Source organism: Malania oleifera, chromosome 10 (genome assembly GCF_029873635.1).
Source record: "Malania oleifera isolate guangnan ecotype guangnan chromosome 10, ASM2987363v1, whole genome shotgun sequence".
NCBI classification, from domain to species: domain Eukaryota; kingdom Viridiplantae; phylum Streptophyta; class Magnoliopsida; order Santalales; family Ximeniaceae; genus Malania; species Malania oleifera.
This window is the reverse complement of record NC_080426.1, coordinates 7,217,830-7,245,063: the sequence shown is the minus strand read 5'-3', so window position 1 is coordinate 7,245,063 and position 27,234 is coordinate 7,217,830. Positions and strand designations below refer to the sequence as shown.

Here is a 27,234-nt window from a genome sequence, read left to right as displayed (position 1 = left end):
ATTATAGTAGTATTTTTAGAATTTCTGTTTAAATTAATATGTGAAAATGTGCTTATAGTATTTTGTTTGGAAATTATTATGATATAAATATCAGATAAATTGTGTGGCATTTGAGTAATTTTAAATTGTGATATTTTGGAGTGTGAAAATAATATGTTATGAATATTAGATGAAAATTGTGTGGCACATGACATGTGTTGAAAAATGTGAAATATAACGATGGATATTTTCTAAGAAAATATTGAAATGAGAATGATTGATATGATTAGTGGAAAATAATGAAATGTGACATTTGTTTTTGAGTGGAAATTATTTGTATGAGAAATGAGTTTATACGAATTATTGATATAAGTATTTTGGGAAAATGTGAAAAATACGTGAAATATGATATATGTTATTACGAGATGATCAAATGTGCACCGAAAATGATGAGAATATTTATATTGAACTGAATTGTGATATATTGGAATATGATTGATAAAATGTCAATATTGCATAATGATTGCGGGTATGTGGTAGTAAACCCTATTGGATGGTTATAATATTGAACACGATACTGTTGCTAGTGGTGTTAGTGCAATCACACAAACTCTTAGAGCGTGTGGCGTGACAGTCGACTATGCCATTTTGTAGGGTTGTGGGTCTACTGAGTCCGGATCAGAGTTATAGGCCGACCAGTCATACTACAGACGCGATATGTGATATGATATTTGATTTAACCGGGTCGGCCAACCGCGGTTAGATCCAGCCTTCGGGCCGCACAACCTTGACCATGGGGGGAAGCATAGCTTGGATAGAAAGATCCTCAGGGTGGCCATAAGTTACAGATGCGATGTTGGTATTTGATACCAAGGATACTCATGAGCCGGAAAGTAAAATGAAAAAGGAAAGTGAAAGAATGATAAAATTGACTAAAATGAGAAATGAATGAAAGATTGGAAATTGAGAAATAAAGAATGTTAAATATGAGAAATGAACAGTGAGAGTTAATGACATATATAATTGAGACGAAGTGAAACTCTTTGCCTGAAGGCTTACTGAGTAAGATGAGTGCCCTGATAGGTATCAGATGTGGTCATATCCGGCTGCATAATGTGTTAAGGCATAGGGAAGCTACCTGTATGGGCGGGTAATCTTCCCTATTCTCAGGGACTTTGCGGATAATTATGTGTTGGAAATCACTAAATTTGAGAAATGATTTTAAAACTTATAAAAGTTTGTGTTGTATATCTATATGATTATGAGAATGTGTATATTAGTGTGTTTTCTCAGATGAAATGATGATTTGAAAAGTAAGTGTATTATAATTGAAACTCGTTACTGTCCTAGTCCTACTAATTTGACTTTGAGGTCAAAATGTTTATGCACTCTTAAACCACTTGGTTCTAAAAGCTAGTCGTTAGATTGAGGTGCAACAATGATTTAACAATAGTCGCACATCAAAACTTTTAAGATCGAATTGATAGAAAATAAGTAAATTACACATTACTGATAAAAAATATAGAAAATAAAGAATACACTCACCAATGAAGTGATGCCCGTGGTTGGATTAACAAACATGTCCTCCAGTGCTTGGGCTAAAGTCTCATAGCAAGCGTCGGAATTTAGATCCACTTTCCTCCCTATTGGCAATCCATCCATGTTAACCTTAACAAACCCAAGATGTCCTTTTTCCATAGCAACAGTATTGTTCTTATTGCTACCATTGTACACTTTTTTCTTTGAAGTATCCTTCAATTTATCATCCTCGCATGTCTCATCTTCTTCAGAGGTTAGAGTCTTTGCCTGGTTAGCCAAGCTGTTCATCCTACAAGCCCTTATAGGCAGCCATCCTACAACCTGACTGCTCCCAAGGAACAAAATGAATTATAGTAATGACTAATGAGTAATATATTAGTTGAGACATAGAGAGAGAGAGAGAGAGAGAGAGAGAGAGAGAGAGAGAGAGAGAATAAATAGTGACATGAAGCAGCAATTATCCCAATCTTTCAGTTGCAGCCATGATCCCAATCTTTTAATAATCCAAATTAATAGAGGCAGATCCTCATGAGTTACCCTTCTCAAAGTTAACTAAATTTGAATGGTTTTACGGTAGCAAGAAATAGACGGTGAAGGAGAGAAGGACAATTTCTCAATTACACAAAACTCCAAATAAAAAATAACTCTAAAGGATTAGTTGATATATGCTTTGCCTGGTTGCCGAGAAGATTAATTTTGCAACAAAAATGGATTAAAATTTTAATAAATTGGTTTTTCTTTGCAGCTTTTTAAATCCGAGAAAATTAGAAACTTTACTTCGGTATTTTACATATAAAAATAATCAATATTTTATTCTCTACTCTTAATCATTTCAATTTTCTCTACAATTTATAAAAGGACGGTTAACCCTTAACAGAAGAAAATTGAAACACCCATATCAATAAAATAAAAATGAGATTAGAATTTATAAGGAAAATGGTGGAACAAAAACACAGAGAGAGAGAGAGAGAGAGAGAGAGAGAGAGAGGAACAAACCAAAAATAGGAAATGTCAGAAATGCGGAAATTAAAATCCTAACTCTATCAAAGGGAACATGATCCCTAAAACTCATTGTTAGAGAAAAACAAATTAATAATGCTAAAAGAAAACATGAGAACAAAAAGAGAACCAAAAGAGAATAAAAGAAGCGTTACACTTCCATAAATATTTATGCTGACAACGGCAGCAGCAGCAACAACTTCTTGGGCAACAGACCTTAGGCTCTCTTTGTGCTAGAGACAGCGGCAACAGAAAAAGCAGAAGTTCTGTTTGGAACATATTAAATTATTTAAATACTAATTATTTTTAATTAATATTTAAATATTTCCTACTCAAAAAAATAATAGAAAATTTCTCAATTTAATTAAATATAATTAGTATATATTTATAGTGTATGATTGTTATATTAATTTTTGATAAAAAATATTTTAAACTAAATTACGAACTGTAATTTATTATATGTCAAAATTTAAATAAATAACTGAAGAATTTCTAATTTAATTAATTATTAATAAATAATAACGAGGAAACCTAAGTGCACAGAAAATCTTGCTATTTTGTGTAGTGAGATTTAAATGTTAGACCCAATCTGGCACAAACGCGTGGCAGTCAAGGGATTTGCATACGTGGGAAATCTCGTTACTTCAAGTAGCGATATTTAACGAAATCTCGCTACTTCGTGTAGCGAGATTTAAATGCCAAACCCAATCTGGTACAAATGTGTGGCAGCTAAGGGGATTTGCATATGTGGGAAATCTTGCTACTTCGAGTAGTGAGATTTGCTTAAATTTCGCTACTTAAAGTAACGAAATTACGTTAGAATCATTATGAAAAATACTTCAGGTATTATTTAATATATATATTTTTAAAAAAGTTAAAACGTGAAAAAACTCTAATTTTCTAAGCCATATATGACGTGGGATAATGGTGGAGCGCGTGTGCCTAAGCTGCTGCAACGTAATGATTGAATTACGCATAGAAATGAAACACGTGGCGCAATAACCAACGAACACGCGGGCCGGCCCGCATGGCCTCTCGAGTCACAGAGGTAGCTTGAGTTACTGACCTTCGAGAAACTTCTGGGCAACTCCTGGCTAGCAACGGCCGAATACTCTACCGGTCATAATCATGCCACGTGTCTCCTTCTCCACGTGAGCATCCTACATGGCATCCCCATTAGCTTGAAAATGATACGCCCCTCTTTCATGCACAGGACACGATTAGGGCACTTTCTAATAGCCAAGTCCAAGGGACCTCTTTAGTCTCTCTCTCTCTCTCTCTCTCTCTCTCGCTCTCTCTCTCTGTTAAAGAGGAAAAGGCAAGGAATTAAGAAGACGTTCAGGCAGAGACTCCTACTGCGATTTTCTTACTCTATTTTCTCGAGAAATTCGCCATGAATGGCGACGGAAAAGGTGAAGATGAAACCGTGAAAATGGAGGAGGTCAAGGAGAGACTAGTGTTCATGTGGGGATACCTCCCTGGAGCCTCGCCGCAGCGGTCTCCGCTTCTGTCACCGGTCGTTGTTAGGCTGCCGCCGTCGATTGGTGCTGGTTACTCTTGGAAGGATGTCTGTGGCGGAGGCTGCGGATTCGCCATGGCCATTTCTGGTGCTCTCTTTGATCTTTGTTTTCGATTCGCCTTTCGATTTTGATTTCTTCATTTTGCAAAGATCGTAGCTATTTCGATACGGTACCTCGAAATGCTGCTGAGTGGGGCTATTTTAACCCTAAGATGGTATCGTAGGCTTTTTTTTGGCACATCCGCCTACCGTTTGCAGTTACTTCTGTTTAGTTATTGGGAAAATGTGGAAAAATTAGGAAACACAAATTTATTAATTGTTTGCTTTCTCTTACCTTGTTTTCCGAAAATGAAACTTCAAGTAAGGTGTTAAGCTAAGTTGAATGGAGGTTTTTTTTTTTTTCTGCGTTGCGAATTAAATAAATTTTAAATTAAAGAATTTCTAGTTTTTTAAAAATATTTTGGTCTTCCGATTTCTCAGCAACTAGCTTGTGGTATTTACGTTTGCTTCAGTTCGATTTGTTTTATGTTCCATTTTTTAACTTCTTGCAGTCAAGGTCTCAATTTTTGGTGCCGTCCTGCATTCTATTGTTTCTCTCTCTCTCTCTCTCTCTCTCTCTCACACACACACACACACACACACACACCCACACACACACATTCAAATTTTTTATACATGTTCAAATCATTTACTTCCCGTTATTTTAGTTTTAGTAAACTATGTTGATTTGCAGCTTTCTTACTTCCTGCAACATATTCACATAATTTTTTAATCTAAAAACCATGAGTTTCAGATGTGCTGGATGTAATTAGCTCTCTCCAAAATTTAACTTTCGACGCCTAATTAAGCTTACAAAATGCGTGTTCGCCGTTTTGAATTTTTGTTCAATTTCTTGTTCAAGGAGATTAAGTGCCCCTACTTTTCTTGAAATATCTGGGCTTTTTTCTTCAGGAGGATCATCTTTTACCCATTTTCATGAAAAGGTTCACCTTCCTCTTCTTTGGAGGTTGAAAAATTCTTGCTTGTAATGATTTGAAATGTAGATAAAATGATAATTCTTATATCTTCTTTAAATACATTTTAATTAGGATTCAACATTCATTGTCGACATACATTTTCTGTGTAAAATTTGTTTCCGTCCATTATTTTTGAAACAGCTGTGTATACGCTCATGCTTCTTTTTCAATCAGAGTCTGGGAAGCTCATTACATGGGGTTCAACGGATGATCTAGGTCAAAGCTATGTGACATCCGGAAAGCATGGGGTAGTGCAGAACTATATATTCCATTTTATTTGATAGTTTCCTTATTATATTTGTATAAACTAAGGTGCATTTCCCCATTTTTTTCATATGTTTAGGAAACTCCGGAGCCTTTCCCTCTTCCAACTGAGGCTACAATAGTCAAAGCTGCGGCTGGATGGGCCCATTGCGTTTCAGTTACGGGTATTGCTGTTGTCTTTCAAATTGCAATGGAAGGACATATCTTCACCATGATTATATCCTGACTAATTTCTTATATAAAAGTATTTATAGCTAATTGATATGTATTTTAAAGTAAATCCCATTTTTAAATGCAGACGGCGGAGAGGTTTACACATGGGGGTGGAAAGAGTGTGTCCCCTCTGGGAAGGTGTTTGGAGATCCTTCTGCTGGAGGAAGCATGGAAAAGGATGTATTTGAAAGACAGAGTTCATTTCTGACAGAACAAGGTAATTTACATTTGGTTTTTTTATCAGGATTACATATAGGCCACTCTCTGTTTGTTGCTGACTAATGTAATTAGTGGTAATTTTGTTCCAGTGAGTCCTCGTTCTCAAGGCCCAAAATCCACCAGCGTAACTGTGTCAACTACTGACGGCAGAGGAGGTGGAGAGGAAAGTACAAAGAGAAGAAGAATATCAACAGCTAAACAAGCAGCTGAAAGCTCGAGTTCGGGTGATGAAAATCTCTCCGCATTGCCATGTCTAGTCACATTAAACCCAGGAGTAAGAATTGCCAGTGTTGCTGCTGGTGGGCGTCATACCCTTGCGTTGTCAGGTACACCCCCTGTATTCTGGAATGTCTCTTCTCAAGCCACAGCTTTGATGCATTGTTCACCTTGCATTGTGGTTGCAGTAAATAGGTTTCTAGGCAGTATGACTTGAAGCTGTGGAAGATCTATTATGTAATGCAAGTCACTTGATTTATCCTGTTTTTCCCGAAGTTTCAGATACAGGACAGGTGTGGGGTTGGGGCTATGGAGGTGAAGGGCAATTAGGTTTGGGCTCTCGGATACGCATGGTGTCCTCTCCTCACCCCGTTCCTTGCATTGAATCCTCTTCTTATGTAAAGGATCGATCTGCAGCAGTCTCTCGAGGGAGCATGAGTTCAGAGGGACAGGGTTTTAGAGTTCCTGGAGCTTATGTTAAGGGGATTGCCTGTGGGGGAAGACATAGTGCAGTAATCACAGGTATGCATATTTGACTTCCTGTTTAACTGGTTAGACTGCCCCATGGTGCTGTGAGGTCAACAACATTGAAGCAAAAAATAATTTACAGCAGGGTTATGTAAGTCTCACACATTTGTCATACATCTATCAATTATAATATGAAAACATGGGCATCCATGGTGGATAGTTTTCTCTGTGTTTACCTTCATTCCTTAAAAATTCTTACAGATTTCAGTGATGACACCCAGAGAGAAAAAATGACCTCAGAAAATTTCCATTAAAACTAAAGGAAAAATATGCATAAGTTTGGGTAACTTGCTAATACCATGTGAAAACTTCTTAAATAAATATAGTATGTTGAAAAAAGAATCACTATTTGCAAACCTTATGTAAAGTATTTGTTGGTTTGAAAAGCAGGAGCAGATGTCGATCTTGAAAGAGATTATCTGCCTACCAAATGGGGATAATTTGGTTAGGAGAGGAACAACTTTAAAGCTTTTTCCTGTTTATTTGCCATAAATTTTGTTTACCAATTATCATGAAATTATTAATTATTTTCGACTAATACATTAATTAATAGATCAAATTTAATTTTGAAAATTTAAGCCCCTAAAGGAGTGAATGCAATAAACAATCATTCCATGGTGAGGATCATTTGATCTTTGGATTCTTCCAATAGGTAGATTGAGATTTGAGCCAAATAGCTTTAACAGCTTCAGATGAAGGTCGTTGACTTGTTAGAACTATATGAGTTTAACTCACAAATTCATAAATCCAACTGCATCTAATTGGGAGTCAAATTGGATTCTCCTGACCAATGGTTTTGATTGGGAGTCAGATGGAAATGTGCGTGACTGATTTTGAGAATTGCAGGCTTCTAACTGTAAGAAATTTATTACTTCTAATGTGACATTTCTGGCAATTGAATGCCCGACTTTTCTTCTCTATCTTTGAAGTGTTTAATTTCACATGTGCTGATATAATATTTTCCATATGTGATTTCTTACATCACAATAGATAATGGAGGACATCTTGATTAAGCTTTATTTTGTTGTTTTTTGAGGACATCTTCTTCTCCTTATTTGCACATTTTTTAAATATATATATTTTTTCTTGTCCAAAAATAGATGCTGGAGCACTGATTACTTTCGGTTGGGGACTTTATGGACAGGTGAGTTACCATGGACATCTTGTTCATGTGCCTCATGTTCTATTTTTCCTTTTAAAATAACTAATTCATTTGATTACATTTATGTTACGTCCATAAAGTTCATTATAATCAGATATTTTGAGCACCACTCCCCCCTCCCTCCCTTCTGGACAGAAAGTAATTTTGACAGGGATTCAACCTGTCCTCAGACCAAGTTTCTAGAGAAAAAAATGATTTTCAGTAACCATTTCTAAGATTTATCTTGTGTTAATTCACCGACTTAGTGTGACATAGAGACAAACATGTCTGATCGTGACACTGGGTGAAATATTTAATGAAAGTGAGAGAAATGGATTTTAAGGTTAACCCCCCTTTTTTGCCCCTTTCCTTTAGTGTCTGTGGAAAAGCACCATACTTTTACAAAGCAAGGCCAGCATTGAATGTGTGGTTGATCCCCACAAAGAATCTATACTCCTGTCACATACAATTTTGTTCTGATCTATAAAATTGTGTTCATATACCATTATGTATTGATCTATAAAATTGAGTTCTGATTATCAAGGCAGCAATGCTGTAGGGTTATGTTTTATGGTATGGCATGAATAGGAGAAAACAGGTCCTGGGCCTACATAGATAAGTATGGACTATTATTGGTCTTTGTTATTGTTAAGTGCCAAATGCTTTTGCCTAGCATGGCATAACAAAGCAGAAATAATAAATCTTCAAAAAAAATAAAAAATAAATAGTGCCATGATTCTCTCAATGAATACAGCAATTTCGGCAAAGACAATAAAACATTTCTTGGGCTTTGAACTTCTCTAAATAAAATAAATGGTTGAAGAAAATTTTGTTTGAATTTGATTAAGGAATTCACTGAGGCTTTGTTTAATTGTTAAGAGAGAGGGGTTCAATTCATTTTTTTTTTTTTATAATTTTTTTCTTCTAATTTTTTTCATGGTGGTGTGGTGTGGGGGTTGAACGCACAGGAAAAAGATAAAACCAAAGGAACAGAGAATTGTGGAGCTGAACTCATCTCCTTGACTGCCACCATAATATTTAAGCCTCCAAAATTGGACAAAGCTTTTTATATATTCTCTCTATTGAGGGTCTTTCAAGGCATAAGTTTCTGCCTTACTTTCAATTGTTCTATTGTCTCATTAAAACTTCAAATTCATATATGGGATGCATTGGATTTATTGTGTTGATGAGATTACCTTTTACTTCCCTCATTGCCTTCATTGCCTCCATACATTCTTTAAATTAATTTGTTTATTTTTTTCCACCGTGGCATGCACAGTAGATCTTCCATAGGAAAATTAATTTCTCAATTTCATATCTTCTGTAGTGGTAACCATCACCGACCTGGAATGACCCGACCAAGGTGACCTATGCACAAGTGAGCAACCAACCTCATCCAAGCTCAACTGAGCTCACCTCTACACGTGAGGAACACGTAAGCAACTGACCTCATCCGACCTCATCAGAGCTCAAACTCAATCGAGCTCATTCTGCATGTGAGAAACATGTGAGCAACCGACCTCATCCGAGTTCAATCGAGCTCACCACTGCACGTGAGGAACACATGAGCAACCGACCTCATCAGAGCTCAACTGAGCTCACCCCTGCACATGAGGAACCTGTGAGCAACCGAGCTCATCTTACCTCATCTGAGCCAACCTAGCTCCACCTTTGCACGTGTGGAACACGTGAACAACCGACCTCATCCGAGCTCACCTCTGCCTGCACGTGAGGAACATGTGAGCAACCAACCTCACTGAGCTGCTGGGTCAACCATGTGCAGCTGACCTTAGCTGACCTGCCTGTGATTTGATGAGCTGCTTCAGAGCAAGTAAAGAGCTTGAGTCATAGACCACCATTAGAGGAGTAATCTAATCCCTCTAAGACAGGTATCAAGAAAATGAGGAAGTGGGAACCACTCACAAAAACTACCAAGAGCAGTTGAATATGGGCACCCACATAGATAGTTCATAACCACCCACGGCCTGAGTGGGAAACCCACGTCCGAAAGATAGTTTATCGGTGAGAAACCAAGGAATAAAAGGAGGGACAGCGAAGGGGAGTAAGTTGACTCAATCACGCTAAGAGCTTTTATTCTAAAACTCTTTTTCTCTCTCACTCTCTCTCACTTGTATCCCAAAACTATTCACTAACTTAGGCATTGGAGAGATTCTCCAGAGGCCACCGGGACCTCCCAAGAGCCTATTCTCATCTTTGCAGACCAGAAATGGCAATGATCCTTCATCAATTCTCCATCCAATCAACTTCTGAAGGGCGATTTATTTTCAAGCATCAACATCTTCTAAGAAGAAACCAAATCATTTCCATAAAAGAGGGAAAGATCTTTACCATAAGTTGCATTGTTTTCTCAAGCATTCTCCAACTAGTTGGAAATTTTCCAGTTGGCAATTTACAGGATTAAGGTAGTTGGATCGTATCTCGTCTGAAATTCCTTTAGAAGGATTATGTTTTTTAATATGTGGTTATTTGACGTTTCAAAAAAGACATTTCAGGGGATGTTAATCCTTGGAAAATTAATGATTCGTAGGTGGTTTATTCGCAGTTACAAAGTGAGCATTTATTCTTAAATTTAGGGGGAAGAACAGTAAAATTCCAAAGCTAGTTGAGAGTTGGGGCTCCACTGTGTTTTCCATAATCTGGCTCCACTGTGTTTTCCATAATCTTTTACTGTTTTTATTGGAACCCTCCTTCACAGGCTCTACCTGAAAAAGCAAGATTGCCAAATCATGCATGAGTGATTGTAATCCTAGCTGTATGATGTGCAGAAACTCCCTCTAGCTCTCCACATTCTATTTATTTACATGAACAATTGCGTTTTATTCTTCATGATCCCAAATGTTACCAGACATTTCTGTTGAGACTTAAGAGAGCACCAACTCTCTCTCTCTTTCTTGGGGAAATTCTATCTAGAATTCTTTCTCATGGATGTTGCCGCTTTGCTGCAGGAAATTTCCTGAAAATTTTAAATAGCCTGCTTACTGCTGTTATTGAAGGAGCTTAAGGCTCCATTGCTGGGTGTGTACAGGAAAGTATGGAAAAAACTGTATGTGCACAAGAAAATGCAGAGAGAAAAAAAGCATGCGAGTCACCTGTCATATTATAAATGTGGGATAAGCTTGAGTGTATGTGAGTCTCTTTTAAGTTTGGGTGTGAGTCCAAGCGTAAGGTGCTGGGAACCATCATATTTCATCAATAAAGTAGTAGTTTTTTTTTTTAATTATAAATTCCACCACTTTCCAATTCTCAACAAGTGCTATCAATGCTAGCAACCATTGCGAGGATCGTGTTATGAGGAGATTTCACTAGTACACAGTCTGGGATTGTGACATTAATGGGTTTGGGACCAGGCTTACTTAGTTAAGTGCAGGGCATCACTAAGTAACGATGGTGGATATTGCAATCTCTCTAGCAGAATAGAGAAACTCAACTACAATAATTATAATAATTAGAGTATACACATACAGTTTTACCTCCTTGTTCTAGGTTTGTGGGGTATTGCTGGTGCCGGTGGTGGTTACGCTACACCACTAACTATTGTTGAAGATCTGAAAAAAATGGAAAGTGAGGGCCAACAACAAAGTGTTGTACATGCTGGCAGTGGCATTGGAAGATGATCTATTGCAAATTTGCAACACATCAATGATGCAAAAACTCTCAAGGATGCATGGGACACACCTAGCAGCTCTTGTCACGAGAACAAATGACACACAGCTCCAACGGTTAGAAAAATGAGCTTCTATATTTCTTGTAGAAAAATATGACAGTAAATCAATATTCACAAAAGTTAAATCTATTTGTGGAGAAATTTGAAAGCTAGAGCCTGAAAATAAAATTTTAGAGACAAGAATGAGAAGAATTATTATTCACAGCTTCAGGTTGGAATGTAATGGTTGCATTCCTGCCGCTTGCAGATGGGCCAAAGAACAACTCTAACAGAGTGGGAAAATATAGTAGCCAACCAAGAGGGTTTCAATGAACAAGTCTGTATTTTAAGCCAAGGATTAGGAAAAGGCCCTCTCAAATAAGAGATGATTTAAAGGAATGGATATAGCTGCGAGATCAGAGGTTGGAGAAGGCAAGTCAAGAAGGAAGCAAGAAGAAAAGGCCAAGGTGGGACAACAAGGGAGAACTCAACAAAACCATGACTGAGAAGAAAACAACAATGAAGGATTGTTATGGAGTCAAAGGAAGTATGCAACAGATCTTTTACAAAAAAATTGGGATGATCGACTACAAGCCACTTTCCACTTTGATGAAAGTCATGGCTTTGCTTAGTTGAAGGCAAGGAATTTGAGGATGTGACAATGTACAGGCAAATAATGGGTGGATTGGTCTACCTCACAATGACACGACCATTCATCATTTGCAAATGGATCTATTGAACCAAAGTAGACTCATCTAGATGCAGTGCAATGAAATTTTTGATTTATGTGAGAAGAATCATTGACATTGGGCTTTTATATGGAAAAGGAGGAACAAGTGGAGTAGTAGGACATTGTGATGCTGATTTTGCGTAGTTCTTCTGCTGGATATGTGTTCAGTTTTGGCATAGTTAAAGAAAACCAATAATGTAATTATCAACTATTGGAGCAGGGTACAGGGCAGCAGCAAATGGCTGCAGAAAAGAGTGTTTCGTAGGATCTTCGCCAACCAATTGGTTATCTGGTGCAACTAGACTATGATAATGAATTTGCATTACACTTGCTAGAGAACCTTGTATTCCATGCAAGAACTAACCATATAGAGGTGCACTATCACTTTATTAGGGATAAAGTATTGCAAGGAACAAATGAGATAAAGCACATTCGAGTTAGTTGTAGATCTATTCACTGAAGGACTCAGCGATTTCAAGTTGAAGTATTCACAAGGCAACTAGAAATGACTTCTAGAACAACATTGATAGAGTATAGCTTTTGAGGGAGAATTTTGAGAGACGGAGAGAGCATTGACTCTCTCTTTCTCTCGAAAATTTTCTCCGTCTCTAGACAATTTAAGGCATGTTGCTGCCTTGCCGTATGAAATTTCAGAGGACAAAGAATCCTCCTGCAAAAAATGATGTAGGATAAATATATATGATTCAAAATCCATTTTGTAGCTACAAGAGCAATAATATATATGTTTATTATTCCACTATTACGTTAGATTAATAGTTTACCTAAAAGCTTAAGCTATTAGGTTGTAGGTTAACAATGTATATCAAGCTTTGACACTCCACTGGCTTGTATATTAGAATAGAAGAAAGAAAGTGTATTACAAGAAAGTAAAGAGAAAAAACAGAGTCTTGGAGAGGAAAAAATGATCAAAATTTGTATTGTTTTTCTTACCTCTCTTTACATGAATCAGACCTTTATTTATACATTGATAGCTAACTAATATAACTAACTAACTAACATAAGTGACTTGTACCATTTTTGACTTATAATTTATTACTCCCCTCAAGATGGAGTGTAATTGTTAATAACACCCATCTTGGAAAGAGTATTAGAGAAGAGATTGTAGCCAAGAGGTTTAGTCAAAATATCTGCCAACTGACCAGCTGAAGAAACATGTAATGTTTTCATAGTGCCTGCCAACAGTTTTTCCCTAACAATATGACCATCATTGTCAATATGTTTTGCACGTTAATGAAAAACTGGGTCACCGTCACAAAAAAGCACAGCTAGTTTGCACTGTGGTGCAAATAAATCTTTCAGCAAGTGTTGTAGCTAAGTAATTTCACATGTTGTTGCCATGGAACGGTATTTAGTCTCTTCTGTAGACCTAGACACTATATTTCACTTCTTGGATTTCCATGAAATGAGGAACTGTCCAAGAAACACACAAAAACCATTAATGGATTTTATAGTGTCTCTGCATGCAGCCCAATCTGCATCACAAAATGCCTTCAATTGTAGATCATTTGCTGATGGGAAGAATAACCCTTGACCAAGGTTGCTTTTAATGTATCTCAGGACACGATGAGTAGCTGCCAAATGAACTTCAGTGGGATTTGCAACATATTGACTTAATATATGAGCCAAAAATGATAAGTCTGGTCTTGTAATGGTTAAGTAGAGAAGTCTGCCCACTAATATCCTATAACAAAGTGGATCTGAGAGAGGTTTTCCTTTTGTTTTGGATAATCTCAAGTTCTAGTCCATAGGAAATGAGGCTAGTTTGCATGCCAAATACCCTGAATCAGACAATATCTCGAGAGCATAGTTCCTTTGTGAAACTGTAATTCCTTTTGTGGAACGAGCAATCTCAAGACCAAGGAAGTATTTCAAAGGTCCAAGAGCCTTAAATTGAGAATGAAGATATTCCTTTAAATCAACTACAGAATCATTCTCATTACTGGTGATGATGATATCATCTACATAAATCAGCAATGCAATGAAAGAGTTATTTTTCTGTCGAGTGAACAAAGTGTGATCAACTGAAGATTGGATAAAACCATGGGCTAGCTAGGCAGAGGAAAACTTTGAGAACCACCGTCTTGATGCCTGCTTAAGGCCATACAAAGACTTATTCAATCTGCACACAAACTGAGTGCTAGTGGAATTAGCTTGAGTAGAAGGCAGAAACTCCCCATGAGCAGATGATCGAATTGCAATGAAAGCCAGGAGGTAGAGACATGTACACCTCCTCTTCCAAGTCTCCATGCAAAAATGCATTGTTGACATCTAGTTGGTGCAAAGACTAGTTCTTGGATGCAACTATGGCTAACAAATTTGTATAGTGACTGACTTAGCAATTGGTGAAAATGTTTCCAGGCAATCCAATCCTTTGTGCTGTGTATAACCCTTAGCAACCAATTGGGCCTTGTATCTTTCCCCATAACCATTTGAGTTATATTTAATCTTGTAAACCCACTTACATCCAACAACTTGCTTGTTGGGAGGTAATTAAGTTATAGTCCAAGTTTTATTATCTTCCAAGGCTTTAATTTCATCAGCCATGACATTACACTACTGGGCTTGTTGAATGGCTTGTCTAAAATGATGTTGGTTCTTTTTTAGAAGAAATAGAAAGTGTGAACGCTTTATGAGAACAAGAAAGATTAGAATATGATAGAACAGTAGAAATTGGATATTGAGTACTTGAGAGAGGACCTTTACTCAAAGAATCAGATGATGAGGTGGCATTTGCAATATTAGCTAAGTTGCAATGGTAATATGCAAGATATGATGGTTTTTTTTTGTGAATTCTAGTGGATTTTCTAATCTTAGGCTGTGGAGTAGCAGAGTCAAGATTTTGCTGAGAGGTAGTTGGGATTGAATTATTTATGGGTTCATTTATGGAGTTGGAAAGAGTATCAATAGGATCTGAAAGAATATTTTGAGTAGTCTGAGTTATAGAAGATGTGAATATATCAATAGGAATGAGATCATCTGTTTGGGGAACTGGTATGACTATTGACTGAGTGGAAAGATCATAACCAGTTTTGAATGGAAATATAGATTCTCGAAAAATGACATCTCTAGATAAGAAGATGACATTGGTTTCTAAATCATAGAGTTTGTATCCCTTGGTGCCATATGGATGTCCACAAGACAAACACAAGGATGAGCTCTAGGTGCAAATTTAGAACGATTATGGGATAAAGTGGATGCAAAGCAGAGACAACCCAATACTCTAAGATGAGAATAATTTGGTGGTTTTGAGAATAACATCTCATATGATGTTTTATCAGATAGGAGAGGAGAAGGTGTTCTATTGATTAAGTAAGCTGCTGTGAGAACACATTCACTCCGGAAAACAAAAGGTAAATTGGCCTGGAATCTAAAAGATCTTGCCACATTTAATAGATGTTGGTGTTTATGCTCAACTACACCATTTTGTTGAGGTGTAGCAACACATGTTTGTTGATGTAAGACTCCTTTAGAAGAGTAGAATTCTAGCATATCAAACTCAGCCCCTCTATCAGTCCTTATAGTTTTGATATGATTATCAAATTGTGTCTCTATGAGCTTAAAAAGTGACTGAACTAGAGAGTGATTGTCAGATTTATTTTTCATTAGATATACCCAAGTACAATGTGAATGATCATCCACAATTGTAAGAAAATATCTTAAACCAGTAATTGACTCAACAGAGAAAGGACCCCAAATGTCATAGTTTATCAAATCAAAAATTTTATTTCTAATGGAATGACTAGTATTGAATGGCAATCTTTTATGTTTTGCCAATGGTCAGATATTACAATTGAAATTTGAAGGAGTATGTATATCAGCCAACAACTTCTGTAGTGTTTGAATCTTATTGAGAGAAGGATGGCCTAGCCTAAAATGCCAAAGATGAAAAGAAGGAAGATAAGTGAGATTTACAGTAGAAAAAACACTAGAATTCATAACAGATGCTTGCAACAGATATAGTCCTACTACTTGCTTAGCCACTCCAATCGTCTTCCATGACTGTAGGTAATGTATGAAAGCATAAATGAGAAAGAAACAGAAAACAACAAGAATTTTCTGTGAGTCCTTTGACTGAAATGAGGTTAGAAAAGAAAGATGGAACATATAGAACATTATGAAGAACTAATGAATTTGATAGTCGTACAGTTCCAACATGTGTGACAAGAACACATGTTCCATTTGGCAATTTTACTGATGTGTTTATAACAGAGGTAATTGTAGTGAGATGTGAAATAGAACTGACCATGTGATCAGTAGCACCACTATCAATTATCCAGGAATTTGATTGCTTAGAAACAAAATCAGGGTAGTATGATTCTGATAAACTCAAAGCGTTTGAAACAAAAGATGAGTTGCTAATAGCATTCATGGCTGTAGGTTGAGGTGTTTGTGAAGAGGATTCTAGAAAAGAAAGAAGTTGTTGACATTGTTCTTTGGTGAAAGCAAACTGAGGGGTGGAATCTGTGGAAAAACAATTTGGGTCATTGGAAGATAATGAAACTTGATGCACAGAAGATGTTTTGGTTCTTGGATTTTGACGATATCCAGGTGGATATCCATGTAACTTGTAGGTGTAGCGTCTATCAACTGTACGCCCAATGAGACCACAATGAGTACAAGATGGCTTAGGACATTGCATTTGATAATTCTTGGCCATTGTTCCAGGAACATTCTTGCTGAACAAAGTTCAGTCATCAAGGATGATCCCACCACCTTTCTTTACTTTTCTTCTTGTAAAATAAGAGATAGAACTCTATCAATGGATGACATTGGATCCATGGGCAGAATTTGTCCTCGAATATGTGTAAAAGAATCATTGAGACCCATAAAAAATTGAACAACATATTCTTTTTTATGTTGATCAATTACTATTTTTAAGGCCCACAAGAACAGCCCGGATTACAAGAGCAACTTGGAATTGATTTCAAAGTAGAAAATTCATCCCATATAGCTTTCAACTTCGTGCAATAAACAGAAGATTGATCTTGAACTAATGAAGCAAGATCTTTCTTGAGTTGAAATAAACTGGGACCATTACCTTGTGTAAATCTAATCTTCAGATTCTTCCAATCTTCTTCAGCAATCAAAGTGCTGATAACACGAGTAGCAATTTCTCATGTGAGAGAATTCATGACCCTTGAAAGGACCATGTTTTTGTAACGAAACCATAGAATGTACAATGGGTCAGACTGATTTTTAGGCTAAGAAAATGTTTCATCCACGAAACCCGTCTTGTTCTTGGCATTGAGAGCTGTCAACATTGATCTGCTCCACGTATAGTAGTTCTCACTTCTCACTATTCAAAGGCTGAGAAACCAAGATCAAACTAGGGCTTTCCCCATGATGAAGAAAATAAGGGTTGGAAAAATCCTCAAGCAAAAAATGAGAAAAGGATATGGAAGTTGAATTCATATAAGAGTTTATTGCTTTGATACCATATCAGAATAGAAGAAAGGAAGTGTATTACAAGAAAGTAAAGAGAAAAAACAGAATCTTGGAGAGGAAAAAATGATCAAAACTTGTATTGTTTTTCTTACCTCTCTTTACATGAATCAGACCTCTATTTATACACATACATTGATAGCTAACATAACTGACTAACTAGCATAACTAACTTGTACCATTTTTGACTTATAATTTAATATATAGCACATGGAGAGAAACACACGATAAATAACACCCATTATAGGGAATGTAATATTTTTTTTAAAACACAACACAATAAACGCGGGCAACAAGACTAGAGCCTAGGACCTCTTGGAAACAATTTCTAATACCATGTTAGATTACCACTTTACCTAAAAGTTTAAGGCCTATTTGGTATCATTGCTGTTTTCTAGTTTCTATTTTTGTTTTTTCACAAGGAAGAAACTATTTATAAAACGTCTTTGTTTATGTTTCTAGTTTTTTTGTTTCTACTGTTGGTTTTCAGATGTTTGCAAAAAATTAAAAATTAGATTTTATGGTTTTCAATTGTTATGGCAAACACAATAACAACAACAACCAAACCAAGCCTTAGTCCCACTAGGTGGGGTCGGCTATATGAATCTTTTTCCGCCAATTTATGCGAAATTGTTATGACAACTTGTTGTAAAAAATTTTTATATTGAAAAATAGTTTTATTAGATTAAATCATTTATTTTATACACACTTTTTAATTAAAATAAAAATAAAATGATCAAATGAATTTAAATATAATTAAAATAAATATATGCATAAATTTAGAAAAAATAAAAAAAACCAATTACAAATTTTATTTATTTATTTATTTTACTATTTTCAATTGTAATGTAGAATAAAATTGTTATTGTAAAGTAAAATTTGAAAATATAGCAATTAAGTGAAATAATTATAATAATTTTTATTTTATTTATATTATAGTATTTTTTTTAATTTGTATTATTTTAAAATTTTATTTTTTTAATCATATTTTCATAATATTATTTGATTTAAAGACAAAAATGAGCATTTTTTAATTAAGTTTTTAATTTGTTTTAGCTTTACAAATATTAACCAAACAGGTTGCAGGTTTTTGTTTCTAGTTTTTTATTTTTATTTCTGGTTTGCGTTTTCATAATTTTTTGTAGTGTACCAAACAACCCCTTAAGCTATTAGGTTGTGGGCTAACAATGTATATCAAGCTTAAATAATTCATTCTTTTTACCAGCCAGCATTCATCTTTCTAATGCCCAAGGCTTGTTATGTTTATTTGTACAATGACATTGTAATTTTAATTAGTACTTACTCTCCATTGAGAGCAACCTTTGCTACCAAAATAAAATAATAATAATAATAATAAATTTAAAATTGAACAATGGATGCTCGTTAAAGAAGTCATTATGTTTATTTTAAGCTGATGTCATTGGAAGAATATTGTAAATATTTAAAGGACATGAAATTCAGAATATGACTGGTGATCAATCCAAACTAAAGAGATCACATGTGTTTGGAAAAAAGTTATATGACTGGTGAATATCATATTTAAAGGACATCAGAAAGAGTTTGACTGTAAAATTGTGTGCCCAAGAGGGATAATGTTATAATAAAACAAATAATACCTACTTACAAGTGTCATATATTGTTTGCAGTATAATAGTAAAAGGACAAGTATACCCCTTTAAGATCAGACAAGCTATTTTTGTAGAAAATGAGGATGCTGGGAATTGGGGTTTGTTATATTATCTAGTTCTTCAATGGAAAAAGACTGTTAACTGTGTTTTCCCATGATGCTTTATATGTTTGTTAATTCCTTATGAAATTTTTGAAAGTTCCCACAAGTATTCGTCCAATCCTGCGGTACGAACTTTGCCTCCCGAAATTGATGGTACTCACTTAGATCGCATATTAAACCAACTGTGATCTTTGAATTTTATGTGAATTTTAATGCATTGGATTGATGCCGCTAACTGATATTTGGAGTGCACAAGTGTTATTTTTTACCTGGAAGACATTGGCACATATGCATCTTTTCTTCTATCCATCCCTGATCCTGGAAGGAGTTTCCAACTATTTATTATTCTTCAGGATCAACATGTAGGTAAAGTAGAAAATGGTGAAGAAAAAAGCACAGTAGATGTTCATGATGAGGTTCACTCTAGCAAGGGATAATCTAACCTATTCCTTTCCAATATACTCTTTATATGTTGCATTATAATTAATTTGTTATTTCATGTTTTCTTGATTTATCATGATTGAGGATTAAAATTGTTTTTATTGTGACACTGTTTTGGTAAAGTGTGGGCAAGGAAGTACAGATGATGAACTAAGCCCAACTTGTGTATCATCCTTACTTGGCATCAGAATAGAGGCAATTGCTGCAGGACTGTGGCACACTGTCTGCATTTCTGCTGATGGTGATGCGTATGCATTTGGTGGAAATCAGTTTGGGCAGTTGGGAACAGGAGTTGACCAAGCTGAGGTGCATTAAAAATTCTTTTATGTTCTATATTTGCCTCTTTTTTTTGAACACAGGAAGGACAATATCAATATTGTGAAATTAAATTAAATAGCACGACATGCTGGAGGAAGGCTGAGAATATTACTTTAAATTCAAGTTCAAATTGCTGGCCATGACACAAACTTCTAATTCTTATTCTTTCTATGAACTTTTTCTCATAAAATTTTCAGTGGATGAGTAGGTTTACATAGAACAGGAACCCCAGGATTCTTCATTATTTCTATTTTTGTATTGTCTTCAGACCACTTTGTCCTATACGAATCCTCCAGCATATCATCCATCTTCCTCCAGCATATCATCCATCTTAATTTACTGTTTTGATTGCATGGAGATCTCTGCAGTTAATTTCATTTATTTATTTGAAATCTATATCAGACTCTCCCTAGGCTGTTGGATGCTCCAAGTTTGGAAAATAAGCATGCAAAAACTGTTTCTTGTGGTGCTCGTCATAGTGCTGTAATTACAGGTATGTTGTCCATGGACTTGTAGAGGCCCCGTATTTCCTTTTCAGTAAATTCGAATATCCTCTAATTTGCGGCACTATACAAATTTTGGTACCTACCAGGTTTTGGGTGTGTGAATTGGCACATTCATTCCAACCCTAAGACCGTCCAATTATGCTTTTGTTTGCTTTCTTGCAAGCAGTGGAGTAGTGTAATCTCACGCCTGAAATTTTTTATTCTCAATGAATTTATGCCTTTGGATTTTGGTTAGTTTTACTGTTGTTTCTGGATAATGTGCATGTGGATGTCACTGTCCTTTGCAAGTTGCAAGGGTGGAACTTGAAGCAAAAAATTGGAAGAAGAAGAAGAAGAAGCTTAAGGATGCAAACTAGGTGGTCATGCAAAAAAAAATTTTTTATTTCAGTAAAATGTAAAGCAGTAAATAGTTAAATTTCTCATATCCTGGCGTTCAACTTATACTGACAAAGACTAAGAATGATACTCTTATAGAATTGGCCAGTGGTTGGAAGTGTCTAAGAAGAAGCTTAAGGATGCAAACTAGATGGTTTCATGACAAAAATAAATGTTTTATTTCAGTAAAATGTAAAGCAGTAAATAGTTAAATTCTCATATCGAGCTGTTCAACTTATACTGGCAAGGACTAAGAATAATAGTCTTATAGAATTAGCTAGTAGTTGGAAGAGTGTAGGAGTTAGATAGCTGCAGTTGAACATAAACACTACTTTTATTGCCAATAAATTTGAAGTCAGTTTTTGTACATTAGGCATGCTGTAGCGTTATGAATTAAGCACTGCATACTTAATGGTTAGTGGAAGATGAGATTTAATGGAGTAGCCGAATAGGAGGTGTTTCCATGATCTGGAACTTTGTTATTACATGGTTTGTCTTTGGCAAGTCATGTACCAAGAGTAGTAGTGAGGCTACAGACCTGAAATACAATATGTATACACGTGAGAGAAGCAAGTGAAGATTTCCTTAATTCTATGCTTGGAAGAGGCCTTGGATTTGGATTTGTGTGGATTTGGAAAAGATGTAATACAAAATTGTATTGAATTTTGTCCAAATTCACCCAAATCCAAATCCAACTCCCAAAATCCATAAGTCTTCTTTCATATTGCCAAACTCCAAGACATTGAGCACTACGCTCTTGGTTCAAGAGAGAGAGGGGGGGGGGGGAGAAGAGAGAATAACCAAGGAGGGAGAGAGAGAAAATGTATAGATGTAAGAGAGAGCATAAGGAGGCTATTAGAACTCAAATTTCTTCTCCCCTTGGCCCTTGTCCCGTCTATCTATAAGCATGGAATCCTAGCCCTAATTAAACTAGGTTTCCAAAACAATTATGGAAACAACCTCATGGATAAAAGTTATCCTCATTAGGGTCCAGACTCATTTTTCTAAATCTCCCACTTGGAAGGCAAGGACTAAAATTTCGATTTTTTCAGAAACTTTGGTGGTCTAGATTTAAAGAAATTTTGATGGGAATTTCAATTTCAATGTAAAGAAACTCCAAAAACTTATAATAAATTATGGAAATTATGAATGAAACTTTGGAAAATATTAAAATAGATTATTGTGAATGTTTAGAAATAAAAAAAAAATCTCACATTTTTTTATGTAGGATGGGAATTGGATTCTTCAATGGATAAATGTGACCAATTTGGAAACCATTTCAAAGAATAGGGTCAAGGGATTGTTGGGTCCTAAAACCAGGATGTCTTTAGTTTATTTGTTGAAAGCTTATGCTTCAGGTAATTTGGTGAAGAAAAAACTACACAAATAAAGCGCAGAATGAAAACAAAAACAGATATAGATCATACTAAAGGTATTAAGCATAACAAAACAAACATTTTATTCTCAAAGTAGAAAAGAATATTAAGAAATTATACTTTCATAAAATATCTTAATTGAATTCTATGTAATGATCAATGAATTCGATTTAATTCTATATCTACATATCTACACGTGTCAAAATCCTAGCAACAATTTAATTGATTCTATAGATATTTGGACTAGAATTGACAAACAACCAATACCCATAATACTTAATTTGGGGGTTTGTTTGTAATAAATGTTTCTCTATTTTTTTTGGGGGGGGGGGGGGTAGTAATTTCATTTATCTTTAGGGATTTATGTGTAATATCTCGTTATCTAGGCTTACTTAGAAATAGGATGTAAAAGCCAGGTAAGAGTTAGTTTTAGATGAAGTTGAATTGAGAAGTGGAGGTGTGTTCTTCCCCATGAATGCCTCTCCTTCTTTTTGGTTTCTTCTTCCTTCTCCTCCTCCCCCTCCTTTTCTCTCCTCTATTTCTCTCTCTACTTTTGCTCATGGGCAGTACCTATACTGCTGTTCCATTCATCAGCCTAGCTGCTACTCCTGCATTGTTTTGCTCGTCTCATTTTTGTTTTTTTGTTTTTTTGTTTTCGGTTCTCATTTTAAATCATCAAAATTACCAAAATTTAAGACCATGATAGTGGGTTGCAATATAACAAATTTCTCTACCTTCTCCATATATCTCTTCATGCAGGTAATAGAGTTTGCAGCCATTCAACTACACTAGATCTACACAACTACACTAGATCTCTGTGTGAGGCCTTGCATTCATGCATTTGTGCTTATGATCATATTTGAAAAGCACTATCGATATAGTCATCAGTGCCATGAGTTACAAAACATGTATGTTAAATCAAAATATCAAATGACTCTATTTTAGATCCTCATCTCCTTCTATCTTAGTTTAACTTCTTTTCTAGACATGGTTTGCTGGATCATATATTACATGACCTTGGGTTCCATGCCAAGCTAGCAATATGAAGCCGTAAGTTCATGACATGGTGCTATGTTCCCAAGGTCGTAGTTATTAGAATCTTACAATTTGCAAATCAATTCATATGATCCCAAATCGATTCGAATCTTACTAGAAAATAAAAAAAACAAACAAATTGTTGCGGAATCTATTGATTCACATTGTGGATCTAAAGAATTGATCTGAATCCTTTGATTCACACGATTCTAGGCCTTTGATGCCCTGCTAGATCAACTGGTTTAAAACCCCCAAAACATCATTTTAATGCTATTTTTTTCCAGATAATTACCTTCAGTTAGTTCCATTCCTTGTGTACGTCGATTCTGCACTAAAAAAGAGGAGAACACTTTACTTATGTTGCCTTTATGAAACCATTCATCACTTTTGGAGCAGTATGGCATTCTCTCATTGAGAAGGGAGAACACTCATTGGCTAAGGTGACACTCATGTCATGTTTCATTATGTTATTAAGATTCAAAGGTTGATTTTTTAAGTAATTTGTCAATTATTATCAATTTTATTTCCTTTTTAATTAAAGCATATGCAAGAAAAATTATTTTTTTAAAGTGCTGATAAACTCCTTCCTTTTTTGGAGTCCTTCCCTTTAAGTTATATTGTCTAGAAAAAGCATACACATGAAAGCTGATTTCTTAATTGTCAAAATTTAAATATATTTTATTAGTTTGCTTGTTGTTTATATTACATTACATGCATGTCACTTGGAAACTGTTTTGGAATTCGGTTCTCGATTTTTTATTCCTAAAATTGGGATTTTGGTTCACAATTTGAATCTCAATTTGACAACCATGCCCAAGGGTACAAGATGGGACATGCAATGTCTGTAAGGCTCACATGATGATGATACAAAGGTTCACTCAATACCCTATGGTGTTTACTCTCAAAGAAAGTACAGTATGAAATGTATGCTAAGGTGGAGCCCCCACTCAATGATCGAAGTCACTCTCCAACACCATACAAATTTAACTGATTCAGCTTCAATTCAAAAACTCTCCAAGAGCTAAATTAAGTGCTCATATTCGCCTATAGTAGGCTCTATATGTAATGGTGGAATGTTTCTATTTTCAACTCCCTTAGCATCTCATCTTAAACTAAGGCAGCTTCCATTAAAAATATTATGCTATTTGCAGCTGAGCAAATAGAGTCATATGCTCACTGTCTCAGTGCCATTATGACTTCATTAGTTTTGCCATTCACCTTAAGTGCTTGGAAGATCATTCTTGCAAGAGAGCTAATATGGGCCTCATGTCTCTACCAACCAGTATCTATCATGCAATCTAAACACATAGACGAACAAGACATCCACTAATATAATGCATGAGATATATCAAAACCCATGTATGTCCATAAATAAACAGTCTAAGCAAAACAAATCTTACATAGATCTAATCCTGTAACATGTGTTCCGAGTACATCTTCACTTTGGGCTTAGTCAATGGATTAACCACCATCCTAGTAGTAGATATGTGTCCATGTGTCCAAGGGCTAACTCCTCTTATCTAATCATGTCTTGAATGTAGTAGTTGCTTCTCTAGCCATATAACTAGCCAGAGTGATGGGTCTCTAGTTCAAGAACTCATCAAACAACTCTTTCTTATCGTAATGGGTATTTATATGAGTCAATCTCTCATGACTCCCAACTAGGTACTAAGAGATTCATCAAACTGTTGGAGGGACTAAACAATTTGCCAATGCTTTTTGGGCTGGACCTACAAATTTTGTTTTAGAAAATCGGACTTTTTCCTCACTCCTTGCAAGGTAACACTCAAAATAGTCCTTTATTTCCCCTATCTAATCTAAGAAGGCAGCGAGATCCAACTTTCAATCATATGCACGCACATTTGTTTTACCTTCTATGTGATATATGCCCATAGGCCCATAGTCCTTATGATCAAACCCAATTGAATGCCAATTACTCCTCGTTTGGGAATTTGTTGTCATAGGCATAGTTTGGCTGCTGAACGGTTTGTTGACGCTTGATAGGGTTTTCTTCCTGATAATACCTATCTTCCAATTTAAATGAGGGTCTCTATCTGAATTAGGCCTATCATTCACTTGACGGGGTCATGCCACCAAAACCCACCCTTTTGGTGGCTACTAGGGCCCCAAAAGTGGGAAGAAGACCTTGGGCTAACCCCATTAGGTTGCCTACCAAATTCGTCGGTCCTTTCATCAACCAAGGGCTTACCCAAAAAAATTTAGGACATATAATTCATTCATTGAGTTCTATTTTTGATAACAAGAAATTGAACAATCCAATTTGTTCATTAAGTCAATTTCTTGCAGTAAAAACTTTGGAATGTAGAGGCAACTCTGAAACTGATGAAGGCTGCTCTGAAACTGGTGTTGGCAGAATTAATTCCTCGTCAACATTTTGTGAAATTCTTGCTGCAAATCCTCTTATTGCTACTAGGTTCAATTTTTGTTCATTATCCTTCAAAACTTCATGGCAGAATCCCATTTGCCTTTGATGCAGTCACATAATGCAGGAACAGTCAGTATATCATCAATTTCTTAGGTAGCACTGAATCTTCCTTAAGCCAGTCAAAATCTCTTCTCATTTGGTCAAAATTTGCTGGCTTGGGCTGCTGGGCACAGGTAATTGGGTTTGGTGGGTATAGTCCAACTAGATATGTATAAATCAAGTTGCAATAACAGATAACTAGACTAGTTGTCTCTGAGTCTCTCTCGAACAGACCAAAAATCAGATCAAGGGTTTCAATATTTTGCAAACCACATGTTTGTTTGCCATGAGAATTTAGGGGGTTATTTATGATCCATAGGCAACATATGCATTAAAAACAGTGGCCACCTTGTCTGTATTTTTAAGATACTAAACAAACCCAATAAAAGAGAATAACTCATGATCATAGATTATAGGTATCAAACACTATCAAATCATCGACCTATTTCTGATAGGTTCAAAGATTATAAAAAGCAAAGCAAAGGCTGAAAAGTGATTACTGAATTAGTGAACAAGGGTTTTCTTACATCAATTTGAGACACAAACTGTGACAGGTTGATGGTGGAAAAAGATAATGTTCTTACTTCAAAATAGCTAGTAAAAATTCTCCCATCTTGCTTTTAATAGTCATGTCCACCAAAGCTAATCTCTAGATCCAATAGCCTCACAAATGTTAGAATTTTAGTCCTATATGAACTGATGCTTTGAAATAGCTTTTTACTTATATATGTATGTATATCACACGAATGGCTCACCCTTTGTTTCTGTTTCTTTAGGGGATGGGAAAGTGTTTTGCTGGGGATGGAACAAGTATGGCCAGGTATTATGTTTTCCACTGTTTTTTGCATCAAACATGAAATGAGGGCATTTGGACATCTCCATTTTCTGCTTCATTTAAAATGAAATAAGATTGTTTATCATTGAGTATGGTTGAATATGGAAATATAATGTTGCCCCCATTACATTCCCTAGCTGCAGTGTCCCAAATGCCCTGAACTGTCGCATATTATATAACAGTATTTTGTGAACGGGTTGACACAGCTTGGCTTGGGTGACGTGATTGACCGCAACATCCCTGCTGAAGTTATTATTGATGGCTGTATTCCTAAAAACATTGCATGTGGCTGGTGGCATACCTTGCTTCTTGCTGAATCACCCGCTTGAGTTCCCATCCTTGTCCAGCAGGGCCAAGGCACAGTTTTGTTAGGTTAGTAATTTTTATATGAGATTTGATATATCACAGTTTAGGTGATATGTATATGTACATACAGTAGCTTGTATACATATACATATATGTGCTCATTCTTTCGTGGCTGAAGTTCAATATGACCAGTCCTATCTTTTTTTCAAGGTTTCAACACTAAATGGTGCTTATGAGATGTACAAAACATCATTTTTAGTCCATTGTGTATATTTCCATCTCTGATAACTTGTCCTTTGTATTTAAATGCCATGAATGTATGTTGAATTGGAGATGTA

The 27,234-nt window shown here is 35.8% G+C and overlaps 1 protein-coding gene across 6 annotated transcripts; it reads left to right on the top strand.

The window, feature by feature from the left end:
* The first annotated feature begins 3,723 nt into the window (after positions 1–3,723).
* Positions 3,724–27,234, top strand: LOC131165833 (ultraviolet-B receptor UVR8). Of its 6 annotated transcripts, none has more exons than XM_058123937.1 (11): positions 3,724–4,124; positions 5,227–5,300; positions 5,396–5,480; positions 5,615–5,746; positions 5,838–6,074; positions 6,247–6,486; positions 7,593–7,636; positions 19,784–19,966; positions 20,381–20,471; positions 26,532–26,575; positions 26,797–27,234. In XM_058123937.1, exons 1-11 carry the CDS (start codon positions 3,911–3,913, stop codon positions 26,917–26,919), a joined length of 1,467 nt encoding a protein of 488 aa, XP_057979920.1. In that variant the 5' UTR covers positions 3,724–3,910; the 3' UTR covers positions 26,920–27,234. The 6 variants fall into 6 exon arrangements, with proteins under 6 accessions (XP_057979920.1, XP_057979918.1, XP_057979919.1 ...); XM_058123935.1 differs by having other exon boundaries at positions 3,729–4,124; positions 26,773–27,234; XM_058123936.1 differs by having other exon boundaries at positions 3,730–4,124; positions 6,241–6,486.